The sequence below is a fragment of the Myotis daubentonii genome, chromosome 2, assembly GCF_963259705.1.
Source record: "Myotis daubentonii chromosome 2, mMyoDau2.1, whole genome shotgun sequence".
Taxonomy (NCBI): Eukaryota; Metazoa; Chordata; class Mammalia; order Chiroptera; family Vespertilionidae; genus Myotis; species Myotis daubentonii.
Window position 1 is genome coordinate 51,049,160 of NC_081841.1, and position 16,873 is coordinate 51,066,032.

Sequence of the window (16,873 nt, forward strand, 5' to 3'; positions counted from 1 at the left end):
GTTCTACAAAAACATAGCTGGTTATGAAAAGTTAAAGAAAAAGTAAGTTGCAACCTATAAAATTCTCATGAACTATACCTACCTCTCTGGCTCGGAGGAGCTGTGCTTGCTCAATCTTAGACATGACTTCCTGCACTGAGGCAGGGGTCTCAAGTCTTGAGGCCTCAAGGTCCGTTTTGGGTTGGATGGTGTAATCCCCAGCTTTCTTTTCTGAATCAGATTCAGTGTGTGTCTCATTTTTCATTTTGATAAAGTCGAGTAATTTTCTTTTATTTCTTTTTCTTCTTTATTTCCTACTCAGAATATAGGAAAATGGTAATAAACGTGTCCACAAGGAAGCTAGAAGAAGTCTTTCTTGCTCTCAGAGATTGTGGTTTACCTTGCCACTAATTTGTTATGGTGTTCTGGTCCTCATGATGTCATAATAGACCTGTTGTGACATTATCATTGACTCAAACATTCTAAGAGTGCTTACTATATGCAGGGAACCAGGCATTCTATGTGCTGTGATGGTAGAAGGGTGCAGGGTGGAGGGTGGAAAGAACAGACAACAGGAATGATAAAAGAAATAGAAATATAGCCCTGCTTAAATAAGCTTAAAATCTAGGTGATAGAATTCAAGATCCAGTGTATGAAATGTAACTCCTGGTTCTTCTCTCTTCTTGAAATTTTGCTTAAGAATATTTAAGCCTGTAATGGAGTAATTGTGTTACAACTTCCTCAGCTGCCCCTCAACTTTTCCTAGACATGTAATAACTTAGAAGATATTATTTGAATGATGACTATACTCTTTGCACTGCCTAGTTACCTGTCTTTTTCAAGGAACCTGACTGAAGGAGGCTTTGAAGTTCCATAGTTGGCTCCAGAAATGGAAGGGTACTAGAGGTTACTTTCCAACGGAAAGAGGAGTACTTTGGGTAGCTTCTTTGACTGCAGAGGATGTGAAAGGATGTCAGAGGCTGGAGAAATTAAAGGACAGTGGTTTTGTTGGCTGTATAGCTTTCTTATTTTTTAATTCAAAAAATATGAAAAAGTACAGAAAGTAAATATTATAATCATGTGTCTGTCACCTAGAATGAACAAATATTAACATTTTGTCATATCTGCTTCAGATCTTTTTTATTATTGATTTGAGAGAGGAATGGAGAGGGTGAGAGAGATAGAAACATCAATGAGAGAGAATCATTGATTGGCTGCCTCCTGCATGCCCCCTAGTGGGGATCGAGCCCACAACCTGGGCACGTGTCCTTGACCGCAATCAAACCTGAGACCCTTCAGCCCGCAGGCCAACGCTCTATCCACTGAGCCAAACCAGCTAGGGCTGCTTCAAATCTTTTTAAAAGAAAGCATTAGATATAAGTTGAAGTCCCTTTGATATTCTCCCCAGACTCCTTCCTCCCCCTCTGTCCCTTTTTAGAGGCAATGACTGTCATGAATTAGATATATTTATGTCTACTCTAGTCTATGTTTATGTAGTTTACCACCAGTGTATATATTAATAAACTATATAATATTGTTTTATAGGTTTTACATTTTATACAAGTTGTGGATGTATTACTTAATTTCTCTATAAGAACTTCCAATCGAGTCCTTACTGTAACCTTATTGTAAATTTAGTCCTACATTGAGTCCTTGTTGTAAACTTGTGAAGTTAAACAACTGATATGTTGCAAGCTTTCAGAAAAAAGGAAGCAGAGGACCATAAAGCAGTTGTCTTTTAAAAATATCAATATACAGAGAGCAAATTAGATATTTTTCCTTCTCTTTAAGATCCTGTTGTCTAAGTTAATTCCTGTTTTCTCAAGTCACTTTGTAAACTTTCTATTATAGTACTTATCTCATTAAAGTGTAGCTATTACTTGTCTCTACCATTAGTGCAAACTCAAAACCAGAAGCTGTACTTAGTTTTCTTTTTCTAACATTTGATGTATTCTTTCTCATTTTCTCTACAGATACTGTCTAAATTTGGATATCTATTATAATTTCAGATTTCTCTCCTTACAGAAACTTTTGTAAGCCCCAGAACATTTTCTTTTTTTTAAATTAAATTTCTTTTTTTATTGATTTCAGAGAGGAAGGGAGGATAGAAGCATCAATGATGTGAGAGAGAATCATTAATTGGCTGCCTCCTGCAAGCCCCCTACTGGGAATCGAGCCTGTAACCTGGGCATTTGCCCTTGACTAGCATCGAACCTGGAGCCCTTCAGTCAACAGGCCGACGCTCTATCCACTGAGCCAAATCGGCTAGGGCCAGAATAGTTTCTTTTATTGTTAGACTGCCGATCCTGCCCCTACTCATAAGTTATTTACTCCCTCCTTTTCTGTAAATCACAATTAAGTATATATATATTTTTTAAATATATTTTATTGATTTTTCTCAGAGAGGAAGGGAGCGAGATAGAGAGAGTTAGAAACATCGACGAGAGAGAAACATCGATCAGCTGCCTCTTGCACATCCCCCACCAGGTACATGCCCTTGACCGGAATCGAACCTGGGACCTCTCAGTCCGCAGGCTGACGCTCTATCCACTGAGCCAAACCGGTTTCGGCACAATTAAGTATATTTATTCAAGGAAGTTCATGATGTTTTCTGAAAGGACCATGATTAAAGAAAATTATTTATTTTTATAAATGTGAGGTTTGTGAAAATATCCATCATTATCCAGCATTTGTCATTATCAATTAATTTGTTTAAGTACTTTGTTGAAAATATTACATTGTGGGATACTCAAATTGTTTTTATTGCTCTGATTTCTTTACATTGCTTACTCCAATAGGCATTCACAAAGCAGCCAGCATGCTTATCAACTAAACTAATTTAGCATTATTGTGCTCTCATATTTTTTATGCAGCATGGAATTCATCAGCAACTGGAAATGAAGATGTTTTAAAGCAAATTTAAAACTCTCTCCTTCCCTTTCAATTGGAGAAGCATTTTTTGAGACACTACTATGTGACTACCATTATCCTAGACTTTGAAGAATATAATAGGGTACCTGTAAAGAAACAGAAAAAAGAAAATAACAAGATAGAATATAATATTCAAGTGCTAACAAGGGACATGAAGAAGAGATCTGTGGGGAGTACAGTCTTTGGGAAAACCTTATGGAGAGAGAAGGTTGATTGATAAATGAAGGCTTTCCAGATAGGGAAGACACTTTGAGCCATGGCTTTGGAGGTGAGTATTGAGCTTGTATTTCAGGGGGGGAAAGTGAGGAGATTGGTTTAATTGATATGAAATAATGTTGCATTTACTGATGATCAGACTAGGAAGAGTATGAGACACAAATATCAACAATTTGATGGGGGAATTGGTTTACTATCTAATTGAAAAAGTAAAGAAATTCATTTGAGGTAAAGGGAGATTACATGGGCTCAGAATGGTCTTGAAAGCAAGTAACAGCAGTTTAGTGAAAATGAAACCTTCAGTTTATATAATAGAATGGAAAAAATCAAGACATGATTATTTCAAAAGTGAGTGCCTGAACCAGGATATAGAAGTGGGACTGATGAGGGAGGTATAATAAGGAATTTGGACCATCTAACAGAAAAGTAAGAATTTTTGTTGTTTTGGCTGCTCTGCCTGTGGAGTAGCCTTCTGTCTGTCTCACGGCTTCACTAATAAACTTATTTCACTTTACACTCTAAAAAAATTTTTTTTATATTCCATTTGAATTGATGGCAGAACATCAAGAAGAAGCTATCCAGATTAAGTATTAGAAAGTAGCATGATATTAAGCGGAGATGTGGGTATCTGATTAAAAAAACAAACTAACAAGGGCAAAGTTCCTTAAAGGTGTGTCTAAATGAAACCCGCCCTCCAAGGAGGATTAACTGTAAAATGCGGATAATGGCATCTACTGCATGTAATGGTTTTAAGATTACCGTAAAATACTTAGAATAGTGCCAAGCACACAGTAAGCGTTTAATACAGCTGCTGCTACTAATATGTTTACTATTACTGTGGGGTTTTTCCCTCCTCTACTTTTTTTCTGGGAGCCACCACCTTTTCGTCAGGGTTGGCATTCTTTCAGAACACTTCGCACACACACACAAAGGAAAGAAAGAAAGAAAGAAAACATTTCGCACAAGCTCCGCTTTTTATCAGATCTAGGTTTTGAGCTATGAAAACTGCGAAACTGTGGCCGCTTTGCAATGGTTGAAATGCAGTAAGACCTTCCACACCCCCGTAGCACAGAATGGTGCCTTCCCGGACCGCTTCCCTCCTCCCCCGGGACCGACGGTAGTACATCCCAGGCTGCCGCTGGAAAGGAAAAGGTGGTGCCAAGTGCAGTGCGCCGAGGATTGTCTTTGCTCCCGGAAGCAATTGTTCTTTAGCACAGGAAACAGTAGATGTTTCACGGGAGGTGGGACTGGGCGGGTCAGAACTCAGCGGCTGACGGCGGGGGAGGAGCCGGGTCCGCTGCCGGGTGGTTGGGCCGGGCGAGTGTCCTTATCCCAGCGCTCGGGGCTCGGGCCTGTAAGCCTTTTGGAGTAGCAGCGGCGAGAACGATTGGGTCGAACCGGGAAGGCATGTTGCTCTTCGTGGAGGTGAGTGGACTGGGCTATCTTGTCCTGCCCCAAAGGGAGCGGGAGCGTGGAGGCGCGGGCCGGTCCCACCGCCATGTGACTTTCCAGGCCGTCCACGCCGCGGAGCCGGCAGCTAGGCTGACACAGCACCCGGGCTGCGCAGGCCCGCGGCCCCACTGGCGCGCGCTCGCCCCTGAGGACGCGACGGGCGGGGAGGGCCGGCGCGAGGGGACGGGGAAGCGGGGGGCGCGAGCCTGGTCGGGAGGGGCGTGAGGCTCGGAGGAAGGGGAAGGTGTCCCATATGGAGCCCCTGGCGGAGGCCAACAGGCGCGGGGGGCGGAGCCTGCGGGGAAGGGCGATCAGGTGGGCGCGTTCCGGGGGTGGGAGCGAGGTGCGCGGGGCCCGCTGGGAGAGGCGAGCAACATGTGGGGCGGCGGAGCGAGGAAGGTGAAATTCGGTATGTGTGTTGGGGAAGAAAGTTGCCAGCTCCTTTCTGCAACCCCCACCCAGTTTTGTTGGGTCCCCGTGTCTTGGTCTCTGGAACGTTCTGTGGGTGGAAAGTGAGTTGCTGTGAACCGAGGAGAAGCCAACAGGGTTCGGAAGGTTTGAAAGGCACCGCTTTGACCTTTTGTAAAAGTTACTCAAGCAGCGGCTCCGGGACGAGGACGTGGTTTTTTTTGAACGGCTACAAGCCCTTTGCAAAGAAAATTCCAAGCATGAGAGAAACCTGAGTCCGGGGAAAGCCAATTTTTGTATTGTTACTTAACGATATAAACGCTTTTTAAAATTTGTAATTGGAACGTCTGCTGTTGGCCTGTTTTAATTTTAGGTAATAGATAGCTGCCTTACACAAATATTCGAGGTTTAATTTCTCTCCTTTCTGTCTTTCTCTTGTGTGCAGTGAGCATCAGCTGACTGCCTGGCTAAAGCTTTGAGTAGATTCCTGATCATACTGTTCTTGCATTGTGAAAACGTCAAACCAGCAAAGCTGCAACTTCGCAACTTGGCACTTGTTAACTATGCCCATAAAAGAATCTTTTCAATGAGGGAAGGAATTTACAGGTTGTATAATTGATCGGCCAGTCTTTCCGGGGGAAGGGAGGGATCTTACTCTGTAAATATTCCGGGTAAAGAAAATGACATGCGCTCACTTTTTAATCTATTCAGTGTATCTGATCAATGTGAGAGCTTTAAATTGGCACAGTTACTTTAGCGTATGTCCAACGTTGATCATAAACATTCATTAGGATATTCCAGGCGAATCATGAAAAGTTTTAAAATTAATTGAAGCCATTCTGTTGACCGATTTTTATACTCTTTTTTCATTGGGCAGAAAAAGAAATCAGATTATGATTTTAAACAATGCCAGTTTGTGTTAGGAATGTTATGCCGTTTAAATGGTGCAGATTTCAGTGTGTATGTGTTTTGCCAGGCAAAAGAAGGACTGTGAAGTTTTATTTATATCAGCATAACTCCAAAATAAACTTTTGAGTTCCAAGTTGATTTCTTTGGCTTTGTTAAAATGTGAAGTATAATAATAGCTCCATTTATTGAGTGTTGAAGCTAGATCCTCTCATTTCTAAAACAACAATGCAGTATTTTACAGATGAGAGGTGGAGAGGTTAAGTAATTTAGTAAAAGTAAAGTAGTGGGATTGAGATTTAGATACAAGTCATTCTAATGACAAATCATGGCTCTCGCTAAACTGTTTACATAAAATTGTTTCCATTAATCATTCCTTTTCTTTGCGAATCAGTATATGATTTAAAATTTTTCTCCTATGAGTTTTATTGAAAATTAATGTCACTACATATTTGGGGCTGAATATATGATGTTAAAATCAGTGAAAAAACTAAAAAACAACACTGGCCATTTAGCATTTTGTTAACTAATATTTGATCCTTGTAACTTCATGTTATAGGAATTTTTCTAAATAAGTGAACCCAAGCTCAGAAGTTTGATGTCTAAGGTCATTCAGGTGTGAATAATGTGGGGACTAAAGTCTGAAGTCTGACTTCAACAACATAAAGCTCTGGCTTCAGAACTTATTTTTGTACTTTCCCCTGAGCCAAAAGTTTTTAATCTGGGTCCCTAGATAGAATTGAGGAAGTCCATGAACTTGGTTAAGGAAAAAAAAATTGCTTATTTTCACTAGCTTCTAATTGAAATCTAAAAATGAAAATTCTTGTAATTTTAGTGGATGCAACAAGAGAAATATTTTCATATCGTATTAGTTTTAACATAATCTTGTCATTGTTTATGCTAATTACTCTATTATATATAATCTTGTTATTTAATGTATCAGTGAAGCACATTACTAAATTTGAAATTTAAAAATACTTTGATAAATATAATTGGTTTATTTTGTGATCCTTAGTATTTTATATACTTACGAACGTAATTCTGAGAAGAGGTCCATGGCACAGGAGAGTTTAAGAACCACTTTACTATAAAACCAAGTTGCATGTGGATCATCTTTGGACTTCTCTAATCTGGGATCTATGAGTCCTCTGCAGTTGTGTTCAAAATCTCTTAGTGCATTTTTCTGGAGAGACTCCAGTTTACTAATTTATAACTGGAATCAGTGGGATATATGAAAGTAATGATAATAGTATAATAATAGTGGTGTGCACATGTATTGTAATTACTGTGTGCCAGGCCTGTTAAGTGTTTTTGCATGTATGTGTGTATATATATGTACATACATACATATGTACATATATATACACACATATATTTATATATACACAACTATTCAAGCCTACTATTGACGTAGTGGCATTATCTCCATTTTAGAGATAAACTAAGGCACAGAGAATTTAAGAAACTTGCCTATGATTGCACAGCCAGTGAATGTTTATGCTGCAATTAGGATTCTAAATTACTTCAAAATCTTAATTAAAGATTTTTATGGTTCAGTAGGCAAACAAGGAATCTTATTTTAAAAATACTTAGATGTCACTTTTTTTTAACTTGGTCTTGCAGGCAAATGGCTATATAGACTTCAGTAGTTTATTATTTTTTTCTCACCTCTGTTTTGAAAGGAGACAGAGTGGCTCTCTGGAAAGAGGTAAAAATATTTGGATAATTCACAAAATTGTCAAACATGTCCCAACATAAATTCTTAAAACAAATTCTGTAAGTTTGAAACAGCTCCCTTCTTTTGGCTACTAGAGAGTTATTTAAACTTTTGAGCACCAAGGAGACAGTTTGCAAATTTTTCATGTTTTTTGTGCTTGCTAACATTTTATTCATTTTTCACATCATTCCTTCCTCCTCCCTCCCCCCTCTCGTTAATATTTTCAGCTAGTTATGTCTGCTCTAATTGTTTGGCAGTATTTTGTTTTGTTTTGTTTTGTTTTAATAGGATTGCTGTCTCTATTTCAGGTTTTCTCTGAAAATGAAGACTTAGAACCACTTTAGATAGCAATGAATTTTATGTACCCTAAGATGCTTTAATCACTCTCACATAACTTTTAAAAATTATTTTTAATTATGGTAAAATACACGTAACAAAATATATCATCTTCACTATTTTAGTGTATAGTTCAGTGGTATTAAGTACATTTACATTGTTGTGCAACTGTCACCATCATCCATCTCCGGGACTCTTCATCTTGCAAAACTGAAACTCTGTACACATTAATCAACTCCCATTCTCCCCTTCCCCCAGATCTTACATAATTTTAAAAATAATTTCTCTGACTTCCAAAGTTTTCTGCGTTTTTAGGTGATAACATTTTGCACTTTAGGTTAGCCTTAGTGTCTGAAAATAGTGGGATATTTGCCTGAATAATTTTTTATTAATTTTATATTACAGTAATCATAGGGAGTGTGCCTGTGCACAGTATTCCGTTTTTCTCCATTAGCTTAAGTAATTATTTATAGAAAGTTATTAGATACCACTGGCTAGAAATGATTTTTTAATTATTTGAGAGAGAGAAACAGCGATTTGTTATTCCACTTATTTATGCATTCATTGGTTGATTCTTTTTTTAAAATATATTTTATTGATTTTTTACAGAGAGAAGGGAGAGGGGTAGAGTTAGAAACATCAATGAGAAACATTGATCAGCTGCCTCCTACACACCCCCTACTGGGGATGTGCCCACAACCAAGGTACATGCCCTTGACCAGAATTGAACCTGGGACCCTTCAATCTACAGGCCAACACTCTATCCCATTGGTTGATTCTTACATGTGCCCAGACTAGGGATGGAACCCCCAAACTTGGGTATATCAGGACAATGCTCTAGCCAACGGAGCTATCCAGCCAGGGCCAGAAATTGTTTATTTATTTATTTTAAATTTTTTAAAAATATATTTTATTGATTTCTTTACAGACAGGAAGGGAGAGGGATAGAGAGTTAGAAACATCGATCAGCCGCCTCCTGCACACTCCCTACTGGGTATGTGCCCGCAACCAAGGTACATGCCCTTGACCGGAATCGAACCTGGGACCCTTGAGTCCCCAGGCCGATGCTCTACTGAGCCAAACCGGTTAGGGCAGAAATCGTTTTTTTATTTTTATTTTTAAAAGTGACTTAGAAAAGAAGAAAATAACTATATGAATTGTGAAGTGATTGCCAAGAAGAATTATAAGTGAATAGCTGAGTGATTTTTTGAACAGTTTGATTTTGGAATATTTATTGCAACTTGATTCTGAATTTAAAAATGAATAAAAATATTTTTTGACATAATGACCTGAAAATAAAGCAAAAATTATTTTTTTTTAGTTGGATATTTTTTAATCTATTCCATTTTTGCCTTTTAACTGGAGATTTTATTTTTATTTATTTATTTAAATTAAATCTTTATTGTTCAGATTATTACATTTGTTCCTCTTTTTTCCCCCCCATAAATCCCCTCATACCCAGTTCCCGCCCCACCCTCCGCCCTCACTCCCCACCCACTGTCCTCATCCATAGGTGCACGATTTTTGTCCAGTCTCTCCCGCATCTCCCACACCCCTTTCCCCCCCAAGAATAGTCAGTCCATTCCCTTTCTATGTCCCTGATTCTATTATAATCAACAGTTCATTCTGTTCATCAGATTATTTATTCACTTGATTCTTAGATTCACTTGTTGATAGATGCATATTTGTTGTTCATAATTTGTATCTTTACCTTTTTCTTCCTCTTCCTCTTCTTAAAGGATACCTTTCAGCATTTCATATAATCCTGGTTTGGTGGTGATGAACTCCTTTAGCTTTTCGTTATCTGTGAAGCTCTTTATCTGACCTTCAATTCTGAATGATAGCTTTGCTGGATAAAGTAATCTTGGTTGTAGGTTCTTGGTATTCATCACTTTGAATATTTCTTGCACTCCCTTCTGGCCTGCAAAGTTTCTGTTGAGAAATCAGCTGACAGTCGTATGGGTATTCCCTTGTAGGTAACTGAGTTTCTTTCTCTTGCTGTTTTTAAGATTCTCTCTTTATCTTTTGCTCTTGGCATTTTAATTATGATGTGTCTTGGTGTGGTCCTCTTTGGATTCCTTTTGTTTGGGGTTCTCCGCGCTTCTTGGACCTGTAAGTCCATTTCTTTCACCAGGTGGGGGAAGTTTTCTGTCATTATTTCTTCAAATAGGTTTTCAATATCTTGCTCTCTCTCATCTTCTGGCACCCCTATAATTCTGATGTTGGTGCGCTTGAAGCTGTCCCAGAGGCTCCTTACACTATCCTCGCATTTTTGGATTCTTTTTTCATTTTGCTTTTCCGCTTGTGTGTTTTTTGCTTCCGCGCATTTCAAATCATTGACTTGATTCTTGCGCTCCTCTGGTCTGCTGTCGTGAGTCTGTATAATATTCGTTATTTCAGTCCGTGTATGCTTAATTTCTAGTTGTTTCCCCAATATAACATCGAGGGTCTCATTAGTTTTCTTGTAGATCTCATAAAGTTTATCGGCGGCTTCTAAACAGTTCTTGAGAGACCTTAAAAGTGTGGTTCTGAACTCTATATCTTCCATTGACAATTTTGTCCTGTTTGAAGTGTGAAAAGTGGAATAAAAGGCTCAGGTGAACATAAAAGTATCTCGTGGTGCTTCAAAGTATACAGTATGTGAAAAAGTAGAAATATTGGTGTTCAACTACTGTTTATCAGTTTTCATTTGTTGAGACGATATGCCAGTTTCATATTATTCCCAGTTAATAGAAATGATCCTTAATACTAGACATGTACATTTCAAATCTGTGATTTTGGTCTTCTACCTAGGAGCTTAAAAAAAGATTTGAGTCCTGGCCGGTTTGGCTCTGTGGATAGAGCGTAGCCCCATGGATTGAAGGGTCTTGGGTTCGATTTCGGTCAGGGGCGGCTACCTTGGTTACAGGTTCCCTGGCCCTGGTTGGGGTGTGTGCAGGAGGCAACCAATCAGATGTGTCTTTCACACATCAGTGTTTCTCTCTGTCTCTCCCTCTCCCTCCCACTCTCTCTAAAAATCAATGGAAAAATATCCTTTGGATGAGGATTAACAAAAAAATAAAAATAAAACAATTGACTTAAAAATAAAGATTTTGAGCCCAGCTGGTGTGGTTCAGTGGTGAGCATTGACCTATGGACCAGGAGGTCATGGTTCCATTCCAGGTCAGGGTACATGCCTGTGTTGAGGGCTACATTACTCAGTAGGGAGTGTGCCGGAGGCAGCCCATCCATGATTCTCATCATTGATGTTTCTATCTTTCTCTCCCTCTCCCTTCCTTTCTGAAATCAATAAAAATATGTATATATACATACATACATATATATATATATAAAGATGTTGATCCTGTAGTTAGAAATGGCGTCTGAATCTTGTTTTGTCGACAAATGGAAAGTAGAGGAAGTTGAGAAATGATTCCAGCTGTCAATTTGAAGTCATAAAAAAAATTCTAACCTCCTTGAATATCCTTAAATGAAAATGAAAAATGAGTGTTGATAGCATTTTAATTTATCTTTCCTATATCCTGTGTTTTGCTTAAGTTTTGTTTTCTTTAAAGTTTAATTTTTGAGGGAGGTTTTCAGTCTTCTAGAAAACATTGTAAATTTTTGTATTAATGCATTGTAATTTTCTATAAGGGTTTTGGAATCCTTGCATGACCTGGGGCAAGTGAGGATTTTTGAGCCTCAAGTTCCCACTTATAATTTGAGATAAATGATTTCTTCTGGCAGAGCTGGTTTGTGTTTCTGGTGTCTATGGTGTTTATATATTAGGTAAGCCTTGTAATACGGTATAATTAGGTAATGCTTGACAGACAATACCATTTAACCATTACAGTAACTATTGTGATGTAAATTGTCCAGTATGTTAGTAATTGCCTTTCAAAACCACTGAAATTTGTTCTTTAAATATTTCTGGTAAATTTGTCAAAACTACATGATAGCAGCTCTGGTATAATTACAATAATTACTGTGAGATAGCACTGATTTAAGAGATGTAACTTTTTGAGTTCTAATTTCAGCCTTGTTACTAATTTGTTCTGATTTGGGTAAACCAAACAGGGTAATTACCTTATTAAAATTTTTTATAGTTTGAGTATAGTTTTAATTGGACAAATAAAACTTTAAAAATAAGAGGGAAGCTCTGGCCATGTAGTAACTCAGTTGGTTAGAGTGTTGTCCTGATACGACAAAGTTACAGGTTTGATCCCGTGTCGGGGCACATACAAGAAGCAATCAATGAATGCATAAATAGGTGGAACAACAACTCAGTGTTTCTTTTTCTCTCTCCCTCTGTCTCTAAAAATCAATTTAAAAAAATAAAACAATGAAGATTTTAGTATGTTAAAAATACAGATTCGCCTGGCCGGCTTGGCTGAGTGGATAGCGTGCCAGCCTGTGGATTGAAGGGTCCCAGGTTCGATTCTGGCCAAGGGCAAATGCCTGGGTTGTGGGCTTGATCCCCAGTGGGGGGCGTGCAGGAGGCAGCCAATCAATGATTCTCTCTCATCTTTGATGTTTCTATCTATCTCTCCTTCTCCCTTCCTCTCTGAAATCAATAAAGAAATATATATTTTTTAAAAATACAGATTCATTTACATGTAAGATTTAAAGGGATACAAATGATAAAATGCAAATAGGCATTTCATATTTGCTCTATTGAAAAAAAAATACTTTTTCTAATGTATAAGCATTAAGTAAATGCAAGAAAAAGAAACTTGAATATCACATACTCATATTTCCTCTCCTGTCTGTTGCTTTGTTAGACCATTTGAACCAATCTTTGGTTCAAAAACTATCTCTGTATTTATAAACTACTGGCTCTAAACCAAAGACAAGAGGAGTACTTTAGATGAATATTACTAGGGGTAGGGTATGAACTGTAGGCATGAAGCCAAATTCCAGAGATGAGTTAAATTTGGTTTGGTTTATATGTTATTGAGAAAAGCATTTTCTGTGTCAGGACAGAAAAGCCAAGAGTAATCAGAATTTGTGTAGCATGTAGTTTGCTAGCATTCCATACCATTAGATACCACAAACTGCAAAATAGGTAGAGGAGACCATACTTCCCGTTTCATCCTGGACAGTCATAGTACACCTGTGTTCTGGAACAGATGTCTCACCCCGTTTCATTCTAAAAAATATCCTAGTTTTTTTGTTTGGTTTGGTTTGGTTTTTTGAAGAGAGAGGGAAAGACAGAAACATCGATGTGAGAGAAACACATTGATTGGTTGCCTCCTGCACACGCCCCAACCAGGGCCCAGACCAGGCCCCTTGACCAGAATCAAACCCATGACCCTTTGATCCACAGGCCGACACTCCATCCACCGAGCCAAACCGGCTAGGGCTAAAAAATATCCTAGCTTTTATGATAATTTTTTCAGAGGAAACCAAAGATTCGCTGAATGTGTGTTTATTGGCACTTTTCCCCTTAACAGAGTAACATAGTTGGTACTAAAATATTTGTTGTTGAATTGGCTGTGAGAATGTAAATTTATAGAATTTACAAAATTTGCAGTTGAGCAAGGTAAGAGAAATAGGATTATTCTAGTCTTTTGAGTTGGGGGAAGGAAAAAAATAGGAGAGCAATGGTTGAGTAATAATGATAAGGTACATTTATGTACAAGGTTGCGTAAAAGAGTGGTTAAGAACGTGGACTCTGGGGCCAGGCTGCCTGCTCAGGCAGAGCCACTTTCTAATTGTATGACCTTGAGCAAGTTTTTTTAACTTCTGTTTCTCAGTTTTCTTATCTATAAGTTGAGAATAATAGTAATATATGAGGATAATATTAAAAATCCATCTTATAGGGTTGTTAAGAGGATTGACAGTTAATATAAAGCCCTTAGAATAGAATCTGGTACATAAAAACCATATGTGAGCTGCTGCTTTCATATATACTTCAGAAAGATAACTTTCATCTCAGTTTTGTGGTCGTTTTCATTTAAAAGTAACAAATGGTTTGTTGACTTGACTATAAACACTGGGAGTTAAAAGGCACCCTTTTCTGAAAAGGATTATTTTGATATTTAATACTGACATTTGAGGATTGTTGTTTTTTTTTAAGTTCATTTGTATAGTTAGCCCTTGGCTTTATCAAATAACAATTTGAAGTAAATTGCTCAGTTCTTTGAGGACTGTTTACATTACTTAAATGCTAAATATCTATTAATAGTTTTAATCTTTAGTAAGGGAGTTCATAAATCTCATGTAGAACTTTCTAGAAGTCTCTAGTTTTGATTATATTTTCATTTCAATCCATGACCCCTAAATTAAGCCACTAATCTAGAGAGACCTCAGTTTTATTTTGGTTTTTAAACAATTGTCAGATGCCATCTGACTGAAGTAGTGGGACCTTGGTGATGTCTTTTCCTCTGATACTAGAGGAATAGCACCAATATCTTTATTGATGAATAAACTTAAGATTTTCTTCCATGGTGGAAAGTAAGTGAATTTTGACTCTTTACAACTTGGAGAGCTTGAGGAAAATGACCTGGGCTGGTCCAGTTACCTTGTTATTACAAGTTTGAGCTCTAGATTAGCAGAAAACTTCTTTACCCAGGGGCTTTTTAGAATATAAACTCTCTGACCCTGTAACCTGGTATTGACTCTGAATCTGCATTTTATCAAGATCCATAGATGATTCTTTTGCACAGTCAAGTTTGAGAAACACTCATAGTATATATTTGTCCATTGATTCATTCTACAAATTTTGTTATTGGCCTGTGTGCTAGTCACTGTTCAAGGTACTAGAGAGCAAGTAAATCATAAACAAGGTCACTGCCATTGTGGAGCTTGCAGATAAAATAATTCAGATTAGGATAAATGCATTGTGATAGAGGGTAAAATTTATTGCATAAACTACCGTGGATATGTATTTTTGTAATTGAAAATTAGCTATACCTTAACTAAAAAATAATTGCAGTCACCCTGGCCAGTGTCGCTTGGTTGGGTTTTGTCCTGTGTGGCGAAAGGTTGTTGGTTTGATTCCCAGTCAGGGCACATGCCAGGGTCGTGGGCTAGATCCTCGGTAGGGGGTGTGTGTGCAGGAGATAGCCAATGGATGTGTTGCTCTCACATTGATGTTTCTCTCCCTCTCCCTTCCCCTTTTCCCCCTTCTCCACTCTCTCCCCTCTTCTCCTTCCCCCTCTACCCCTCTCTCTTCATTCCCTCTCCTTCCCCTCCCTCTGCCCCTCCCTCCTTCCCTCTTCTTTCTTCTCTAAAAAATAAATTAAAACGTATTAAAAAATTATTGCAGAGGCCCGGCTTGGGTGGCTCAGTGTTTGAGCGTGGACCCATGAGCTACGAGATCACCGAGTTGATTCCTGGTTGGGGCATATGCCCAGGTGGGGGCTCAACCCCTAGACAGCCAATCTAAGTTTCTCTCACATCAGTGTTTCTGTCTATCCCTCTCCCTCCCCCTCTCTCTAAAATCAATAAAAACATATTTTTAAAAAATGATTGCAGAGCTGAAGTGAGTTCTGCCCTAGGAACCCTAGTTCTTTCTGGTGGCTATTTTCTATAGATAGCTATGTCTTCTGGATTATTAGCCACTCTAGGCAGAACTGGGGCCAGGGACCATTTGGCTTGGTGAGAAGATTTATAATATTCCTTAGTCCAGCGGTTCTCAACCTGTGGGTCGCAGCCCCTTTGGGGGTCGAACGACCCTTTCATAGGGGTCGCCTAAGACCATCGGAAAACACATATAATTACATATTTTTGTGATTAATCACTATGCTTTAATTATGTTCAATTTGTAACAATGAAAATACATCTAGCATATCAGATATTTACATTATGATTCATAACAGTAGCAAAATTACAGTTATGAAGTAGCAACGAAAATAATCTTATGGTTGGGGTTCACCACAACATGAGGAACTGTATTAAAGGGTCGCGGCATTAGGAAGGTTGAGAACCACTGCCTTAGTCTGTAACTAGTTGTCTTAAAGTTTTCTCTGAGGCAACTGTAGTGCAGTAGCAGCAGAATCTCCAGACTGCCAAGGTCAAATCCTGGTTGTCTTAATAGCTATGCAACTTTTTCTTATCTGCAAAATGTGGATGATAATGGTATTTAACTGAAGTTGTTGTGAAGATGGATTCAGTGTTCCATAAATGTAAGTTGTTATTCTGTCAGAATGGGTAAAAAAAATCCCACTTTAATTTTTACTTTTACTTGCCATAAAATGCCCCTAAGCATCTTCTTTTAGGATCTTGAAGTTTTATGCTGGATAAAATAGGTGTTTATTTTGTTTAGGTACATACAATTTAGTGTTCCTCTCAATATTGGAGATGTAAAAAATAAACTTGGAAGATTGATCCGCCATGAGCAAATAAGTTTAATCAATTTATATACTTTTGTTTCCATTTCTCAGCATTTGTAGTGTTAAGTGGCATGGGATATCTGTTTCTGATAATAAATAGGTAAGTAAAACCAAAGAGATGGCTTCTCCATATTTATGGTGACTTTTTCCTAATTCTTGGTTCTTTTACATTAAAACTGCTGTCTGGAAAGTATTATTAACATATTTTTATTTCAGAGAGGAAGGGAGAGGGAGAGAGAGATAGAAACATCAAATATGAGAATCATTGATTGGATGCCTCCTGCACGCTCCCCCGCTGGGGATCGAGCCTGCAACCCAGGCATGTGCCCTGTCTGGGAATCGAACTTTGATCTCCTGGTTCATAGGTCAACATTCAACCACTGAGCCATTCTGGCCAGGCTGGAAGGTATTATTTTGCCAAGAATTTGATGTTTCCCCTTTTTCCTTTCTTTATCTCTCTTCCCCAGCTAGGAATTGGCATAAAATGGTTCAATAATGAGCATTTCTGTTGGTTAGTTGGTGATGACATATATTGCTTAGAAATAGAGGTGGCGATGAATCTGTTAATTTTAAGGACTGACAATTTGAATATTTTTGTGGTGATTTGAGAGTA

The 16,873-nt window shown here is 38.3% G+C and overlaps 2 protein-coding genes across 11 annotated transcripts in view; one reads left to right on the forward strand and one right to left on the reverse strand.

Moving 5' to 3' along the window:
- The window catches only part of FAM186A (family with sequence similarity 186 member A), a 78,234-nt gene extending 77,990 nt beyond the window's left edge, over nt 1–244 (reverse strand). Inside the window, exon 1 of the mRNA XM_059681143.1 lies at nt 83–244. Coding sequence (XP_059537126.1) covers nt 83–244 — 162 coding nt within the window. The remainder of the gene's footprint in view (nt 1–82) is intronic.
- A 4,135-nt stretch (nt 245–4,379) lies between these two features.
- The window catches only part of LARP4 (La ribonucleoprotein 4), a 74,130-nt gene continuing 61,636 nt past the window's right edge, over nt 4,380–16,873 (forward strand). For 3 of the 10 annotated variants that reach the window (XM_059682843.1, XM_059682845.1, XM_059682844.1), the window contains exon 1: nt 4,382–4,551. In XM_059682843.1, the coding sequence (XP_059538826.1) occupies nt 4,534–4,551 (18 nt within the window). In that variant the 5' untranslated portion in view covers nt 4,382–4,533. Of the gene's footprint in view, nt 4,552–4,845; nt 4,988–5,431; nt 5,593–16,311; nt 16,361–16,873 lie in introns of those variants that run through there. The other 7 variants (XM_059682846.1, XM_059682848.1, XM_059682847.1 and 4 more) reach the window with 6 other exon arrangements.